General features: G+C 43.8%; 1 protein-coding gene and 1 non-coding gene across 2 annotated transcripts; both read left to right on the top strand.

Moving 5' to 3' along the window:
• Positions 1 to 8343: 8343 nt before the first annotated feature.
• On the top strand, positions 8344 to 8416 carry TRNAR-CCU (transfer RNA arginine (anticodon CCU)). The gene has a single exon. It is a non-coding gene; the product is annotated as a tRNA-Arg (tRNA).
• Positions 8417 to 9098: 682 nt separating this feature from the next.
• On the top strand, positions 9099 to 13506 carry FMC1 (formation of mitochondrial complex V assembly factor 1 homolog). The gene is made up of 2 exons (XM_072650115.1): positions 9099 to 9517; positions 13197 to 13506. Exons 1-2 carry the CDS (start codon positions 9380 to 9382, stop codon positions 13398 to 13400), a joined length of 342 nt encoding a protein of 113 aa, XP_072506216.1. The 5' UTR covers positions 9099 to 9379; the 3' UTR covers positions 13401 to 13506.
• The last annotated feature ends 2829 nt before the right edge of the window (positions 13507 to 16335 follow it).

The raw sequence follows: 16335 nt of genomic DNA, 5'->3' as shown, positions 1-16335 counted from the left end.
CTACTGTGCCACCTAGCTTCACCCATTTCAGGAATACCAAAATTCAAATCTAGTCTCAGTTGTGTGATCCTGGGCTTCAAGATAGTAAGACAAAGTAAGGCATCACTTCTGTCTCAGTTTTGTCAACTATAAAGTGGGGATAATAATAGCACTTACTTCTCAGGGTAGTTGTGAGGATTAAATGAGAAAATATTTGTAAAGCACTTTCCAAAGTGCTTGGCACATAGTTAACACTATTGTTATTTAGATGGCACTTAAGTGACTTGCCCAGTGTTGCCTCATGACAGAGGTGGGATTCAAGCCCAGGTGTTTTGGTTCTAAGCCCATTGTATGTGCCACCCAAGTGTGTCACATGCACTGAGGGAACAGGAGTTTTAACAAGCATCAGATGATACCTATAGTAAGACATGAGGACTTGGGCCTCTGGAAGGAGGCAAGGGGACAAAAGCATACCCCACCCAACAGTTTGAAGAAGCTACCCTTCACTTTCCTTCTGTGCTCATGTTCAAAAATTACCTCTTTTCCTCCTCCTTTCCTTCATTTTTCAATCTACAAAGTGCACACATACCTAATGAACTTTACTCCAGTGGTGAACACATTTATTCAACTCTGAATATTGAGGATTCATGGCATGAGATATACATAGAGAACAACTTAAAGAACTCCAGCTTCTAGAACTTGGTTTCATTTCCAACATAGTCTTTGCCTTACTGTCTGGACCCTCCCTCCATGTTAGACCAGTTACGTTCAGACTTTCTACCCCTGGAATGAGCATGATGATGTTCTTTCTGTGATTCAGTCTCCCTGGTGCTCTCTTCTCTGTCTGCTTTCCTCAATGTGCTTAGCTTCTTAATTTCTGCCCAGCAGACTTGATAAAAACAGGTAACAAAGTGCTTTATATGCGTTGCCTCATTTGGTCTTAACGATAACCGCTCTGATGGTGGATATAACTGCTGGAGTCACAGGAAGATCTGAGTGTGACGCTGAGCAAGTCACTTAATTTCTGCCCTTCTCTGTAAAAGGGGGATACTACTGATAACATCTCCCAGGGTGGCTGTGAAGATCGAATGAGATAAAAATTGTAAAGCACTTTGAGTAGTGCCTGGCATGTAGGAAGCGCTACATAAATGTTAGCTACTGTTAGTAGTAGTACTCTTATCATTCTGCTGAGCTAAAGAAGGATTGCAATGGGTATCAATCTGCACTAAAAAAAAATTGAAGATACTTGAAGTATACAAGGACTTCTGTAATCGCATTTTGAATAAAGACTGCATTGAGTAGCTGCCTCTCTAGTAGAAAGAGAGAGAGAGATCAATCTTAAATGCTGGGCATTTATGGGGCCGCAGAAAGATCCCATGGCCAGAACAGGGGCTCTTTGCTGCCAGTCAGAATATGCCATGAAGCCTTAACGTGGCAGGAAATCTCTTTTGCCATCTACTCCCTCCAGGTAAGATCAGGAATCAGGGAGTAGAGAGGGCAGAACCAGTGAAAAAGCTGCTCCAGAATTCAGTTCATCGTGAAGAAAAAGGCAAAGAAGTACACATTGTTCTTCCTCTCCTAATTCTTTTCTTCTGCCTTAGAAGACCTAATAATCCCTTTGCGCTGTGTACCTCTTGCCCAGAATTTGGTAGTACAGTGTGGGCCTGTTTCCCTGCAGTTATGAATCAGCTCAGACCCATAGGACAGACAGGTATTGCAAGAATGTAGAGGTGTGGGGAAATTTCCCTCTTCAAACCGCTAACAGTTGGCAAGAATCTCTAAGAACCTTTATGCTGTATGTGCCTTCATTTCATTTGATCCGTGGCCGGAGCACAAGATCTCATTGCTGATTCCTTTTATGCCTGTGGTTGAGAAAAGGCAACATGTATTAACCTACTTTGGGAAACTTTTGCCAAAGACTTTTTTTTTTAAAGATTATATTATTATGCCCATTAGAACCCAGCTAGATTGTTTTGTATTGATCATTTGATTTGGGAAGGAAAAGGCTCAAAACAGTGAAAATAGATTTTAAATTGTAACTTTACATTACTTTGAAAAGTCAGCCCTTATATCTGAAACTGAGGCCATTTCATTAACCCTTTTTTGCATAATAAAATCAGAAAACAAATCTTTCCTTTGTAGGAAGTTTCTAAATTTTCTTGTTTTAAATTGCTATGAAACTCATTAGCATTTGAGTTGTTTAGTGATTACAGGATATAACTTGCTCTGACAAAATGAACTGTATTTATCAGTAGGATCCTCAAAATAAAAGCTATTGAGATTTTTCATCTTCTGTTTCCATATCTATCTTTGTCCATATCTATGTCTCTCATGTCTTGTTCTGTGAATATCTAATGACTTTAGATTTTCCCTCCTTTCCCATTCTTTTGTCCTTTCTCTCCTTCTCTAGGCTCCAGGTGGCACAAAGGAAGCTAGGAAGACCTCAGTTCAAATCTACCCTCAGCCTCTTAATAGCCCTGTGACCCTGGGCACTGAACCTTTAACCAATAGAGGTTAAAGCTCTATTTGCTTCAGTTTCCTCAACTATAAAGTGGAGATAATAAAACCTACCTCAGGGTTGCTGTGAGGATGAAATGAGATCAGTGCCTGGCACATAATAGGCTTATCTCCCCCCCCTCCCCCCATTGGTCCTTATAGAGTACTGAAATTGTATTTTACTTAATTGCATTTACTTAATGGTATCATGTTTCATATTCTTAATTTTTAAAAATTTCCTATTTTGAAAACATTTTTACTTTCAAAATGAAAACACAAACTTTATAATTAATTTATTCTCCATCTGGGCATGACCCCTCAACAAAAAGGTTTTGCCTCTCATTGAATGTTGGTTAATTAGATGTGATTCAAGGTCAATGTGCATAAAAATGAATGTTAGAAATATATTATTTTGGATTTGGATTTACAGTTCTCATCTTCTCTTACATTTTCTTATTTAATCTGTATTATGTTACGATAGACAGAAGTGGTGGTATTGTCTTTAGAGATGAGGAAACTGAAGCAAAGGGACTGAATGACTTCCTAGTCACATAGCTGTCAAGTGGCAAAAATTGGATTGAATCTTTAATATTCAGACTCCCAGTCCAATCTACTATATTAGATTACTTCTCTCATAACCCCCTCCCCCCCTTTTTGACCATCTAGTTCTACTTCTCTGAAGAAAATGGTAAGTTATGAGGGGGTGTGGGTACTAGTCCTTTTGGGTTCATATGCCTAAAGAGTGACAAATTCTGAATTCCTAATACTTCTTAGTCTAATGATTCAATATTTGGCATACTACCTGCCATACCTTCATACACCTTTGGGAAAATATAATCCTAGAAAAGATAATAATACATAGATATTCATTTTGGAATATAATTTCGAATTACGGGAATACAGTGACTAAAATGTCCATACCCTTATCCCAGAAATCCCACTACTAAGTATATACCTTGTACCCCAGGAGGTCACTGATATGAGGTCCCCATGAACCCTGACATGTTTATACTAGCTCTTTTCATAGTAGCAAAAAACTGGAAATAAAGTAAATTTTCAGCAATTTGGGAATGGCTAAACAAATTGTGGCATGTGAATGTAACTAAATATTTCTATGCTGCAAGAAACAACAAATATGACAAATACGGAGAATCATGGAAAGACTTATGAACTGATGAAGAGTGAAGTAAGCAGAGTCAAGGAAACAACATATGCAATGACTATTAAATGGAAAGAATCATAAACGATGAAAAGTCAACAAACATGGAGCAGATGTGAGAAGAAGATACCTCTTGGCTTCTTTTGCAAAGAATGGAGTCTAAGGGTATGGAATATTGCATATATTTCACATTTGTTTCAATGTGTTGATTGGTTTTAATGATGTTTTTTATTTTTATTTTTTCTTTAAAAAAAAATTTTTTTATATGAGATATCTCCCTGGGAGAAATACTGGACGAAATTAGATGGTATAAAAAAGAAAGAAATCAATAAAAATTCTATTTTTAAAAAATGGTTATTGAAGTGAATTTGGGGAAGAATTGTCAAGCCCTGAATGAATTAAATGTCTCGGTAAGAACACACATACACGTACACATACACACATATCTATGTGTCATATGTTATTAGATATGTATACTTACAGAGATAGATATATCTCTATATAATACACATTTTTGTATCAAAAAAGTAAATTGATCACTTTCTTTAAGCTTATCCATGCTGATTCTCTAATTCAATACCTTATTGATTTGAACAACAACATGACTATAACCTTCACTCGGAGAATTTAATGGATAGCTGTAAATACCAGGAAGTTCCCAAGTCACCAGTATCTTGGTTCTCATGTCAGCCATCCATCCCCCTCCTTTGAGGCTGAGAGCCATGTGGTAGAATGGGAAAAGCACCTCATCATCTAGAATCAGAGAAAGAAGTCTGAATCCTGCCACACTACCCTGGTGACGTTGCTCCGGTCATTTCATCTCTCTGGGCCTCAAGTTTTCTTTTCTGTAAAAATAAACAATTACACTAAGAACTCTGAGGTCCTTTTCAGCTCTAAATCTGAAATTTAGATTTCGTCATCTCATTAAGGCAGTTGCCCAGCATACTGACAACTCTGCTGGGGAAATCTCAAGCCCTTGTTCTAAATAATAAAGAATTTATCTGGATTGAGGGTATGGTGGGGTGAGGGCAGGGTATGCCCTACTGTGGTTGAGGTTCATTATTTTTCTGCTGTTGTCTCGGGGTTAGACCCTAAAAGAGTAGGAAACCATGGGAGGATGATGCTGAAATCACAAAATGAAAAACACCTATCCATCAGTAAAGCAGAACCAAGGCACCCACATTAACCTTCCCTTCTGATCTAGTCATAGATATCCAGCATTCATGCTGAGGAAGTTAAGCTTTCTTGTTTCCCTGTAAAGGTAAGTCCTTTTCCTGGACACTAGGAACTGTAGCAAAGAAAGAAACATAAATGTCTTAAGAACCATAGGAAGCTGTCAAAACTAGATGGTTTTGAGGTTGCTTTCTTAGTGCAGCCTGTGAGGTGACCAAGGTTTTGTCCTTTTCTTGCAAGTACTGGGAGAGAAGACTAGGGTATGTTATCTCTATACAAATGACTTCCATATCTGCATCTGCAGCCCTACTCTCTCCTGAGCTCCAGGTACACATCTCTTAGTTGCCTTTTGGATATTTCAAACTGGATAGCCTTATACATCCTTGTAGGATGTATAAAATGGAACTAACCCTTTTTGAAAAAAAACAACTCTTCCAAACATTTTCTGTCAAAGATATCCTTCCAGCTACTCTCACCCTCACCTCCACGTATCCCTTCAGTTGTCAAATCGTCATTTCCCTCCACAGCTTTTCAAACCCTTTCTCTCTACTAATGTGGCTACCACCCCAATTTAAGCCCTCAACGGACCTTTTACCCAAACTGTTCCAAATAGCCTCCTAATTGGTCTTCCTACTTCATCTATCATCCATCCTACACAGCGGCCAAAGGGACTTTCCTAAAGTGTGTGTCGGACTAGTCACTCTCCATTTAGTAAAGTCAAGTGACTCAGGGATTGAAAAGAGGTCCCTCTAATTGATCAACGCAACGATCAACCACAATTCTAATAGACTCCTGATGAAACATCCTATTCATCTCCAGATTGAGAGCCCACATACTAAGAATGCAGATCGGAATATATTTTCTTTCTTTTTGGACAGAGCTAATGCAGGAATTTCTTTTGCTTGAGTATACATATTTGTAATGCTTTTCTTACCTTCTCAGTGAGTGGAAGAGAGGGAGAGAATTTGGAACAGAAAATAAAACAATTGTTTCTCTGCTTAGCATTTAAGGTGCTTCACAAACCTAGCTCTAACAAACCTTTCCCACCTTAGTAAGCACTATTCCCCATCCCATTCCCCAAAGTCCAGCTACGTGACCTTGCCATTTCATTTCTCTCCACAGCACTCTTCAGTCCTGAATCTTAGAATCCTATTTGCTTCACAACTGCTCCAGCTGCACCTTCTGACAGCCCTTTGCTTCCCACAGGGCTCCCAGTGCTTTCCCTTAAATCATTACTTTGTACATAATTTGCATACCTATATCTGAGTGGCAGTGTAGGATAGCAGAGATCTGGGTTTAGAGCCAAGAAGAGCTGGGTGCAAGTACCCTCTCTAAACTGGAAGGGTAGCTGGGTAGCCTAAGTGGAGAGAGCCCTGGCCTTGGGAATCAGGAAGACTCATCTTCCTCAGTTGACATCCAGCCTCAGACACTTCCTAGCTATGTGACCCGGGCAAGTCACTTTATCCTGTCTGCCTCAGTTTCTTCATCTGTCAAATGAGCTGGAGAAGGAAATGGCAAGCCGCTCCAGCATCTTTGCCAAAAAAACCCTAAATAGGGCCATGAAGAGTCAGGCACAAGCGACACTGAACAAGAAGGTCCTTGTCATCTCTAGCCATTTTTTTTGGTGGGAAGTAAAAGCGGTGTGAGGCTCCAGTGAGGTACCGGGTGCCAACGTTCCTGCAGAGCTCAAAGCAGGATTCAGACAGCTGTGCAGGGGTGGTGGACAATCGGCTGTCCAGCAAAAAGGAGGAAATACCCAGCAGACTTTTACGTTCAGTCCACATCACGAAGACTTTTGAAAGTCCAAGTAATAACCCAAGCCGAGGTTGGCGGAGAGCTGGTCCAAGCCCAGCCCTGACTCTAAGCACAGCGGGGGGGCCCTCTGCGTACGTGGAACTGTCATTTTATAACGTGAACAACCCCTCTCTGGCAATCCTCCCAGCTCATTCGAATGTCCGTCTGTCACCTCGGCCGTGTTTCCTGCAGGTGGATCAGGGTTCAGCTCCGCTGCTTCCTCAGCCTCCGCCGTGGTGGCAGGACCAAGCCAACGACTGAGCGTCCCGTGGGAAGGGCCGGCTGGCGAGGCGTGGGGTCCCTGCGGGTGCTCCAGCCACGGAGGCGGCGCGCTGCGGTGCTTGGGTGTTTATGACTGGACGTGGGAAGCGTCTCCAGTGGAACATCAGCCCCGGAGAGACGGCATCCCGAGCGCCTCGCGCAGCCCCAGGCTCCGCAATGCCCACTGACGGATCTGGGTGGAAAGGAGGGGCGATCGGGCGAGGCAGGTGGCCCTCCAAAGAGCGCCAACCACATCACACAGGGACGCGCTGTCGTCGCGCTCACCCGTGACGCCCGCCCAGATCCGGGTCCGAAGCTCACCTTGTGCGTGGGGGCGAGAAATGGTTTCGAGGGCGGCTGCCTAAGGTGAAAGCGAACGCCCGCAGGGTGCGCGGGGCCGACAAGAAGCCCACACCAGAGCGGCTGGGGGCACCCGGCGGAGGGCGCCCCACGCCACGGAGGAGCGCGAGGGAGCCGGGCCAGGGCCCGACACAAGCCAGGCTGGAAAACGGGGAGGCGAATCCAGCCCCTCCTTCCCGACTCCACGGCCGAAGGGGTCGGCTCCGCCTCAGTGCCCCGTCTGTAGAACGGGGACCACGAGGCCTGCATTCCCGCGTGCCCTCTCCCCCGCCCTCTCCCCGGCTGCCACGAGGGTCCCACGCGATAACAAGCAGCGCACGTTGTGACTGCTCTCACTGCTTGGCGGAAGCCCGGGGTTCGAACCCGCCGCTCACCGGCTCGGGGGCCCGAGAAGCCTCTGCACCGCGTCACGCGAGGGCCGCGCGGGGCGGTCGCGGAGCGGTCGCGGAGGCCTGGAGCTAGCCGGACTGGGGTAAGGAGTGGTCGCCTGGGGGGGGGGGGGGCAATGAAAGCAGAGAGAGGAGTCAGAGCGAGGGGGCTCGGGCTTAGTGGGAACGCGGCCGCGGGCTGCGCCGGCCGGCCAGAACGCGAGGCGCCCACGGCGGCCTAGGCCCGTAGTGTGGACAAGGAGCACGGCTCCGGCCCCAGAGCGGGAGCCCTCGTGGCTCCTCCCTGATCGGCGGGAGGCCCGGGCCCTGCGCACGTGCCACGCGAGACCTCCGCATGCGCCTCGGGGGTGGGGGTGAGGGAAGCAAAGCCGTGACAGGCTCAGCTTCGGGAGCGCCGCCTTGGATTATACTGCGCGAAGGCAAAGCAGCTGAAAGCATCATGTAGTGTAGACTAGAGCGTGTGGGAATGGCAACCTGTCCCACGGTTGCGTGTGGGCATACACGCAGTCAAGAGTGGGAAGTGCAAATGGCTCTTCTTAATGGTTCTGTGAACTACAACTCCCAGAATTCCATGGGATCCCCTCGGTATCCCTGTCTCTAGGGTATTTACCAATGGTTGGAATGGTTGTATGGGATAGGCTGAAAGCAGAGCTTTCTCCTGATGATGTCAGCGATGACGCGCCAATGAAAAAAACCCAATGAATATATCATTGAAGAACGTCTTCACCAGAAGCCCCAGTGGCCTAATGGATAAGGCATTGGCCTCCTAAGCCAGGGATTGTGGGTTCGAGTCCCATCTGGGGTGAACAATTTTGTGTTCGTAAGAACTCAGAATTTTACAGATGACATTTTCTTGCAGGAAAATAAATTGTGGATTCGAACCTAGCGATCGTGGGGTGTCAGCGTAGCACGTACCATCTTCCAACCGCGAAGGGGCACGTTCTTGTAGAGCTTCCTTGCCCAATACAAACTGTCGTTGGGGGTCGTTTCGACCCCTTCACTCTTAGGCGTCCTTTCCCTCACGCCCGCTCCCAAGCCGGCCTTCTGGCTGTTCGTCGCCCCCACGGGTCAGTCCGCCTTCTGCGTGCGTGCCCTTTGCTGGCCGTGCCCTCCCCCTCCCCCTCCCTCCTCCCCCCTCCCCCCTCCCCCCTCCCCCCGGGGTCTTGGGATCCCTAGCTCCCTTTACAGCTTCCCTCCGTCGCCACCTCGCCCTGCCCTTGCCCACGCCCCCGTCTCTTTCTTAGGTGTATCTCCCGCATCTACCTATGTAAGTGTGCGTGTTTTCTCCTCCGCTAGAATGTAAGCTCCGGGGAACCCGGCGGAGGGAGCAGATTCCAGGCGCATTAAATGCCCCGAGCACTTGCTTACTCGGTGGTAAAATGCGGGCTCCACCCTGTCATCTTCTTCCCAGGTTAGGGTTCTGGATGTTGGCGAGCAGGAGCCGGGGGGGAGCCCGGGACGTGCTTGCTTCCGAAGATGCAGCGCTATGCTGGTTTAAGTAGAGGTCAGAGAGACGCTGGAGGCCGCGGACGCTCGGCTTTTGTTTGCTTTTCCTTTCTGTGCTCGATTGCGTTGCCTGGAATGCTGGGGCTGGGGGGGGCGGGGAGGAGAGGGGGCTGGGGAGGAGGGAGGGATCGGGTGGCGGGGTCCACGCTCAGCTGCCGGACGTGGGAGAGAGGCTCGGCGCCAGCAGAGGGCGCTAACACTGCCCCTCGTTGGCCGCCGTCCTCAGCCGGGCACGCTCTTTGAGTTCCGCACCCGCACCGAGATGGCAGGCCTGGGCCCGCCGGCCCGCACGCTGCGGGCCCTCCTGCGGGAGCTGCGGTACTTGAGCGCGGCCTCAGACCGGCCCTACAAGGACACGGCGGCCTATCGGTACCTCGTGGAGGCCTTCCGGGCGCACCGGGTACGTCCCCCCGCGGCCGCGGCCGGGGTGGGGGGCGGGAACTGCTTGCGGGGGCTCGGGGAGGGAGAGGGAGGCGGGTCGGAGGAAGCGGCGGTGGGGATCCCGGATCCATGGCCCGCGGGCGGCGGCATTGCCCCCACTGGTCGGGATGCTAACGTCGGCACCCTCGGTGGGGAGGGGACCGGACCCGGGATTGCGTGGATGGAGCTTTGAAATTCGCTGGCCCTTCGGGGCCCTGGTGGGTGGTGACCTCTGCCAGATGACGTCATGTTACAGATGACTGGGCTGAGACCCGGACTTGCCGGAGCTGCCGGGGAAGGCTTCCGAGCCCGAGGGGTACCGTGGGCCCCAGAGAGAAATAGAGCTGCCATAAGCGTCACAGCCCTGGAGGAGTCACGGCGCGGGGGGGGCGGGGGGGCCGCCATTCCCCAGCAGGTGGTCTTTTATTGACAGTTGTGGGAACAGCTGCGGTGGTGACTCAGAATTGTTAGTGGGGTATCTCAAATTGTTAATAAAGATCCCAGGGTCTTTAGATTCTTTAGATTCCCTGTGGTGGTTGGGAAACTGGGTATTATGAAGAAAGAATTTGCAACTCATAGGCAACCAAAGCGAAGAGCTTTTTTTTGTCCCTAGAAGGGAATATCAGTGGACTAGCTTACAGGTTCCTTTTAGTATCCTTTATGATGTCAGGAGATCACAACAAAGGGCCCACTGAGTTGAATGGACCGTGTGTGTGTGTGTGTTCATCCAGATATTCCTCTGGATGAATCACGTAGTTGCCACTACCCTCGGTGGTGAACTTCGGAGACCATGGCCAGGTCTACATAAGCAGTGATCTTACACTCAGGGAAGTTCTGGAATATCTCACTAGTTTACTGCAAACTTCTTGACATTAGGGACTTTGTCATTTTCTCTTTATATCCTCAGTGTTAACAACAATGCCTTGAAACAGAGAGCTGATTAAACATGCTTATTGGACTGGATTGAATTAGAACAAAACGTACCTCCTAGAACTGACTTACCTGGAATTTTTCTTGCCTTTCCTCCAGTTTTTATGCAGTTTTTTTTGTTAGGTTCTTTTTGAACAGGTTGAACCTTGTTCCTAAACCTATTACTGATCTACTTTCTCCCTTTTCTCCGTGCAAGATGGTATGTTTAGACATAGGATCTGTGCTTTCTTGTTTTAATATAAAATGGGATTCTTGGTACTTCAGATCCTATCATTTTATCTTATATAGTTGTTATTCCTGTAAGCTCTTATTGGGTTTGCACCACATACATGTAGTAAGGTGCATATTTATCTACATATAAATTTAGGGGCAGGTAGGTGGTACAGTAGATAGAGCACCAGTTCAGGAGTCAAGAAGACCTGAGTTCAAATCTCCCCTCAGACACTTGACACTCACTAGCTGTGTGACCTTGGGCAAGTCACTTAACCCCAACTGCCTCATCCTGGGTCATCTCCAGTCATCCTGATGAATATCTGGTCCCTGGATTCAGATGACTCTGGAGGAGAAGTGAGGATGGGGACCTGCACAGCCCTCCCTCACTCAAAACAAAGTCAAGTGCAAGTCATGTCACCATTTCTCTGATGGCATGGTCTTCTTCGGCAACAAAGGACCAACACACACATATAAATTTATATGAACACAAATCATCAAAACTTAATTGGTTATTGAGTTTAAATTCATACTGTATTTTAAATATTGTATTCCTGAGTGTTAGCCAGAAACTGAAAGCCCTGATTGCAGTCTTTTGGGCAGTAAGTTCCTTTATTCTAGTATATTTGGTGTGGTTATAGTACAGAGAGCTCAGAAGAAGTGAGCTCAAGAATCACAGAGTCTTGTTTAAAATATTTTGACAACTATTTTGGTATAATTGGTTTCCTTTGTAATCCTACATTTTATTTTATTCATTTAAAAACATTTTCTGAGAAAGGGTCCAAAGTCTCCACCAAACTGCTCAAGAGCATCATGACACAAAAAAGGGATCAGGACCCTTGGCTAGGATCTTCTGACCTCAGGTTTCAGATTCTGCCTCTTAATTCTCAACTCTGAACAAAATTTCAAACAGTGACTGGGAATAATAGGTAACATTTATGTAGCACTCTAAGGCTTGCAAAGTGCTTTACATATGTGACCTCCTTTACAAAGGAAAGTACTGTAGTTATTTAGATATTTGACAGTGGTGTTCCAAAACCAATTGTCATGGCCCCTTAAATGAGCAACATGAAGGAAACATTAATCCTCCCTTTCATTTTCATGTTCTAATCGACCCCTTGTCCTGAAGCTTTTGTCACAAGGCTTAGTCAGTCAGATGGAAGATATGGGTTACATGAAATAATGAAGACTTAAGCCTTAAAATCTCTGCTGTTAAATTTTCTTTTCTCTTAATTTTTATTTATATCTTTTGCTTTTACATTACTTTATTTCCATATCCATTCCGTCTCCTACCTCATGAGCCACTCTTTATAAGAAAAAAGAGGGAAAAAAAGCAATTTGGCAAACCTGACGAGCGCATTTACTGTGGCTGACAGTATATCCTATACTCTTCACCCATACTCCCTTCACCTTCCCAAAGGGAATCAAGAATTGATTGGTAATAGAATTATTGATTCTCAGAAGCCTGGATTGGTGAACGTATGTCATGTAACTTGGAGAATCCAAGGTTCTAGTACTGGGTTCTCTCATCACCATCGTTTCCAATAAAGTACATATTTAGGCCTTTGTGCATTGCTTTTGTTTACTGTGCACGGATAATCCTTGCAAATGTGATTCCCCTAGCAGGTTTTCAGAGGGATGTGTAGTTCCTAATTTCTGGAGAGCTCAAAGTCAAAATCCTATTGGTGTATCAATGAAATCTGAGAGAATCTGAATGTTGGGACCTGAGGGCATATGCAAACTGTATACCTTTTTCGAGTACTTTTTCCAATTATACCTTTGAAAAATGGCCTTCAACGTGTGTTTTCAGGTTTAAAAAAATTTCCTAGTTTAACATTGAAAAGACATAAGGGCTTAAATGTCAGTATATCAAAAAAATCTATGGAAACAGTTAAGGAAGAGTATTTTCTTTAAAGAGGGGATAGATAATTTTTTTTATTACTACTTTTACTTGGTGTCCTTTAGGAGTCAGCATAGAATAAGGGGCAGCAGCCTTGGATTTGGAATCAAGAGAACTTCATTGCCCAAAAACTACATTTTTGACCTTGGAAAAGTTATTTAACAGTCCTAGGCATTAGTTTCTAAATTTGCAAATGACAAACTCAGATTAAATGGTTTTCTCAGATGCCTTCAAACCTAAAATCCTATGAAACTGGTACCCAAAGTTCACTTTTATTTCTAGTGTGAATGGAATTTTTTAGTTAGAAATTGGCCTTATATTTTGGTTAGTACTGTGCTTTGTTAGACTGTGTAGAGATGTCTTAGTCATGTCAGAGGTCATCATGATGAATTTAAACATACCATATTGCAAAAATATTTCAGACACAGTGAAAATATATAACATTATGCATTTCATCAATGCAATATTGAAAATTTGCCTTAATTCCCATTTGTAGGTTTTTAAGTGATTCCATCCATTCCAGTTTGTCTTTGATCCCAAATAGTGTTTATTTACATTAAATTGAGTTGTATTTTTTTCCGGGGAGTTTTCTGATAACTAGCCATGCCACCTTTTCTAGGTCACCAGTGAGAAGCTCTGCAGAGCTCAACATGAGCTACACTTCCAAGCTGCAACCTATCTTTGTCTCCTTCGAAGTACTCGGAATCACGTGACCCTTCACCAGGAATTTCATGGCAAGGGTGAGCGTTCTGTGGAAGAGACTGCTGATGTGGTGGGTCTCAAGTTGCCCCAGCAGCCTGGAGGAAAGGGCTGGGAGCCTTGAGAATGGAAAGATTCACTGAATGCTGCTTTCCTACAAGAACTTGACAATGATCTCTTTTTTTCAACTTGTATTGACGATTAAATTGAAAAATAAGTGTTCACAAAAATTACTGATGTTTAGTTTTATTTTCTGGATGATTCTTAGATCACTAGGAAGTTTCTATTTCATTATCAGTGAATGAACTGCTCTTGTCCTAATGTGCCACTTCTTAGCCTACTTTGAGTTGTCTTAGCAATAACAGGGATGAAAATTTGCACAGATTTGTCATCATCTTACTACACAAACCTTGTCGTTGGCAGTTTTTGAAATTGCTGTCTAGGGTTAAGGGTGAAGGCTAACTGAACTATGGAGAGATTGGTCCATTGCCTTGGCATGATTGAGACAATTACCCAGTAGAAGGTAAAAATAAACCCAGAATTTTTCATATTGGACAGTCTAATATTCGACATATATAAAGTTGGCATTCTTGAGTGTACAGTGTAAAGAAGATAGGCTTTTCATATTCAGCATACTCTGTCTTGAGAATCTGTTCACCTTTGTTAAGTAGTTGTCCAACTAGTGTACTCTGCTAAAGTAATCATATGTCGTGGATTTTTGATTACTTTGGAATAGAACTTTCTAAGTCCTTAAGTTCTTCATTTGGGATCCTGGAACTTGGTTTAAAGAATTTTTTTGATGTTGACATTTTTATTTATTTCCCTTGTGATCTTATGTATTTTATTTTATAAATTTAAAAACATTATCCTTAGGAGTCCATAGGTTTCACCAGACTTTCATGATAGAAAAAAATGTTAAGACCCTTGATTTAAAAATTATAAGGTATAATCTCTGCCTTCCAAAAAGCTTAAGATTCCAATCACAAAGACAAACATAAAATGTTCATCTAGATGCAAAAGACAGAAAGAAAAACATAGGAGAAAACATCTGTTGTAGTCTCTTATTTTGATTTTGGGTTTTTTGCCTGGTATTTGAAGTGTATTAAAAGTACTAAAGGGGTGTGTTGAAGTGGTTTGAATGAAGTGGTTTTTTTTAAATTAGTCTTTGAGAGATGATACCTAAAGCACTGAAAATCATCATTTATGTAATTACTTTATAAACTCAACTTTGCCTGGGCCTAGAATCCTATGGAAAGCACTGATTCAGAAGTCTGTTACAAACTTCTGTCTTTCAAGCTTGTAGCTTGAAGTTCAGACTTGGGTCCAGCAGATATCATTCATTTGGGATTGCACCCACTGCCAAATATTTCTTCCCATCTCTGTTCAAAAATATTTAAGTTCATTGCATCTTCAGATGTCACTAAATGAAAGAGGAAAACATAGAATGTACTATTAGAAATGCCTAACTGTCATTTTACATTGCCTATCTACACAGGAGTCTTCAAAGGACTTTCTTCCTTAGTACAAGCCCAGAAAGAAGGAAGTTTGAAAAGCCTAGTGACTTGCAAAAGCAGAATCTTATTTTTGCATCCTCTCTTTTTACATCTTTGTTTTCTTCTACCTTTTCTTTGTCATCTCCCTTCCCATGTTGACAAATGAGTGAGATTTCTAGGCTTGCTCTTCTCAATATGTAGGAAAAGTATACAGAGAGCTTGTCAGCATTTATGAATGTTATTTCTTTATATCTGGAGTAATATTTGTTTTTCCTCACCATTAAGTGTTAATCCACACTTAAATCACATAATCAAGAATTAATTATTGGTAGAACTATCAATTCTCAAAAGCTTGGATTATTACCAGTGTGTGAACATATGTCATGTAACTTGGAGATTCCAAGGTTCTAGTACTGGGTTCTCTCATCACCATCATTTCCAATAAAGTACATATTTAGGCCTTTGTGCATTGCTTTTGTTTTCTGTACATGGATGGCCCTTGCAAATGTGAAAAATGACTGGTGGGTGATTTGAGAAAATTAAGCTGATTGTATATATGAATATTCTCCAATTTAAGAGGCACTAATGTACTTTAATAAAGACCACTGATGTTTAATTCAAAAGAACTGGATTCTTATGATTGTGAGATTCTGAGCTGGAAGAGGCCTCAGAAGTCAATTAAAGTAAATTTTACAGATGGAAGGAACTGAGACTTGGTGATGTTAAGTATTTAACCTAAGTTAATACTAGTAGCAATAAACATAGATCTGGGATTAGAACACAGGTCCTTTGACTCCAATTTCATGATTTTACTAAGCCATGTGAAGTCTCAGCTCTTCTTGTAATACTAGAGAAATTATTCTTCCAAGTTTCAGAGTCCTCATTTGTAAAATGAGAGAATTGGACAAGATTATACCTAAGACCCCTTTCTACTCTTTCTGTGCTTTTTGACCTATGTTCATGAAGAGTTTACCACTGCTCTTACCCTGCCCCCAATTTAGGAACCTCTCCACTGCCTATCATCAAGGGGGAAAATGAAGTCTTTAAAGAATCTGGGTTCCAAAGCAGAGAAAAGGAAGCTTTGAAAACCAAGAGCATTGTAGGGAGTTTGACCCCAGTTTGGGCCCTGCTCTCCCCCTGATGTCTCTTCTGCCTTCACTCCTTCAAGATATGCTCTTCTTCCCCTCACCCTTGTCCTCAAATTTTAGCCCATACCTGTACCAAGTTCACTGCTTTATCATATGGCCTCAAATTTCACTTTTTATTAACCAGCATCCTCCTTAAAGAGCTTTATAGAGTGCTTTAAGGTTTGCAAAGCACTGCGTATCTGTATCACCAACGCAATATTTATAGTACCCGAGGGTGACTGAATATATGTGTGAAGTTCTGAATCTCAAAGTATAATATACTCTCCTTGTAGAAAGCAGAAGAAAAACATTTATTCAGACACCAGAAAGCCAAATCTGTCATGGTAACCAAGAAGTCAATACACATTAGCACAGAAAGGAACAAAGTTATTCCCAAACCCCCTGCTGGGGTCTTCCCACAAACAAACACTTAGGAACC

The sequence above is a fragment of the Notamacropus eugenii genome, chromosome 3 (assembly GCF_028372415.1).
Source record: "Notamacropus eugenii isolate mMacEug1 chromosome 3, mMacEug1.pri_v2, whole genome shotgun sequence".
NCBI lineage: Eukaryota > Metazoa > Chordata > Mammalia > Diprotodontia > Macropodidae > Notamacropus > Notamacropus eugenii.
Note: the sequence above shows the minus strand (reverse complement) of the source record. Positions and strands in the feature narration are given on the sequence as shown.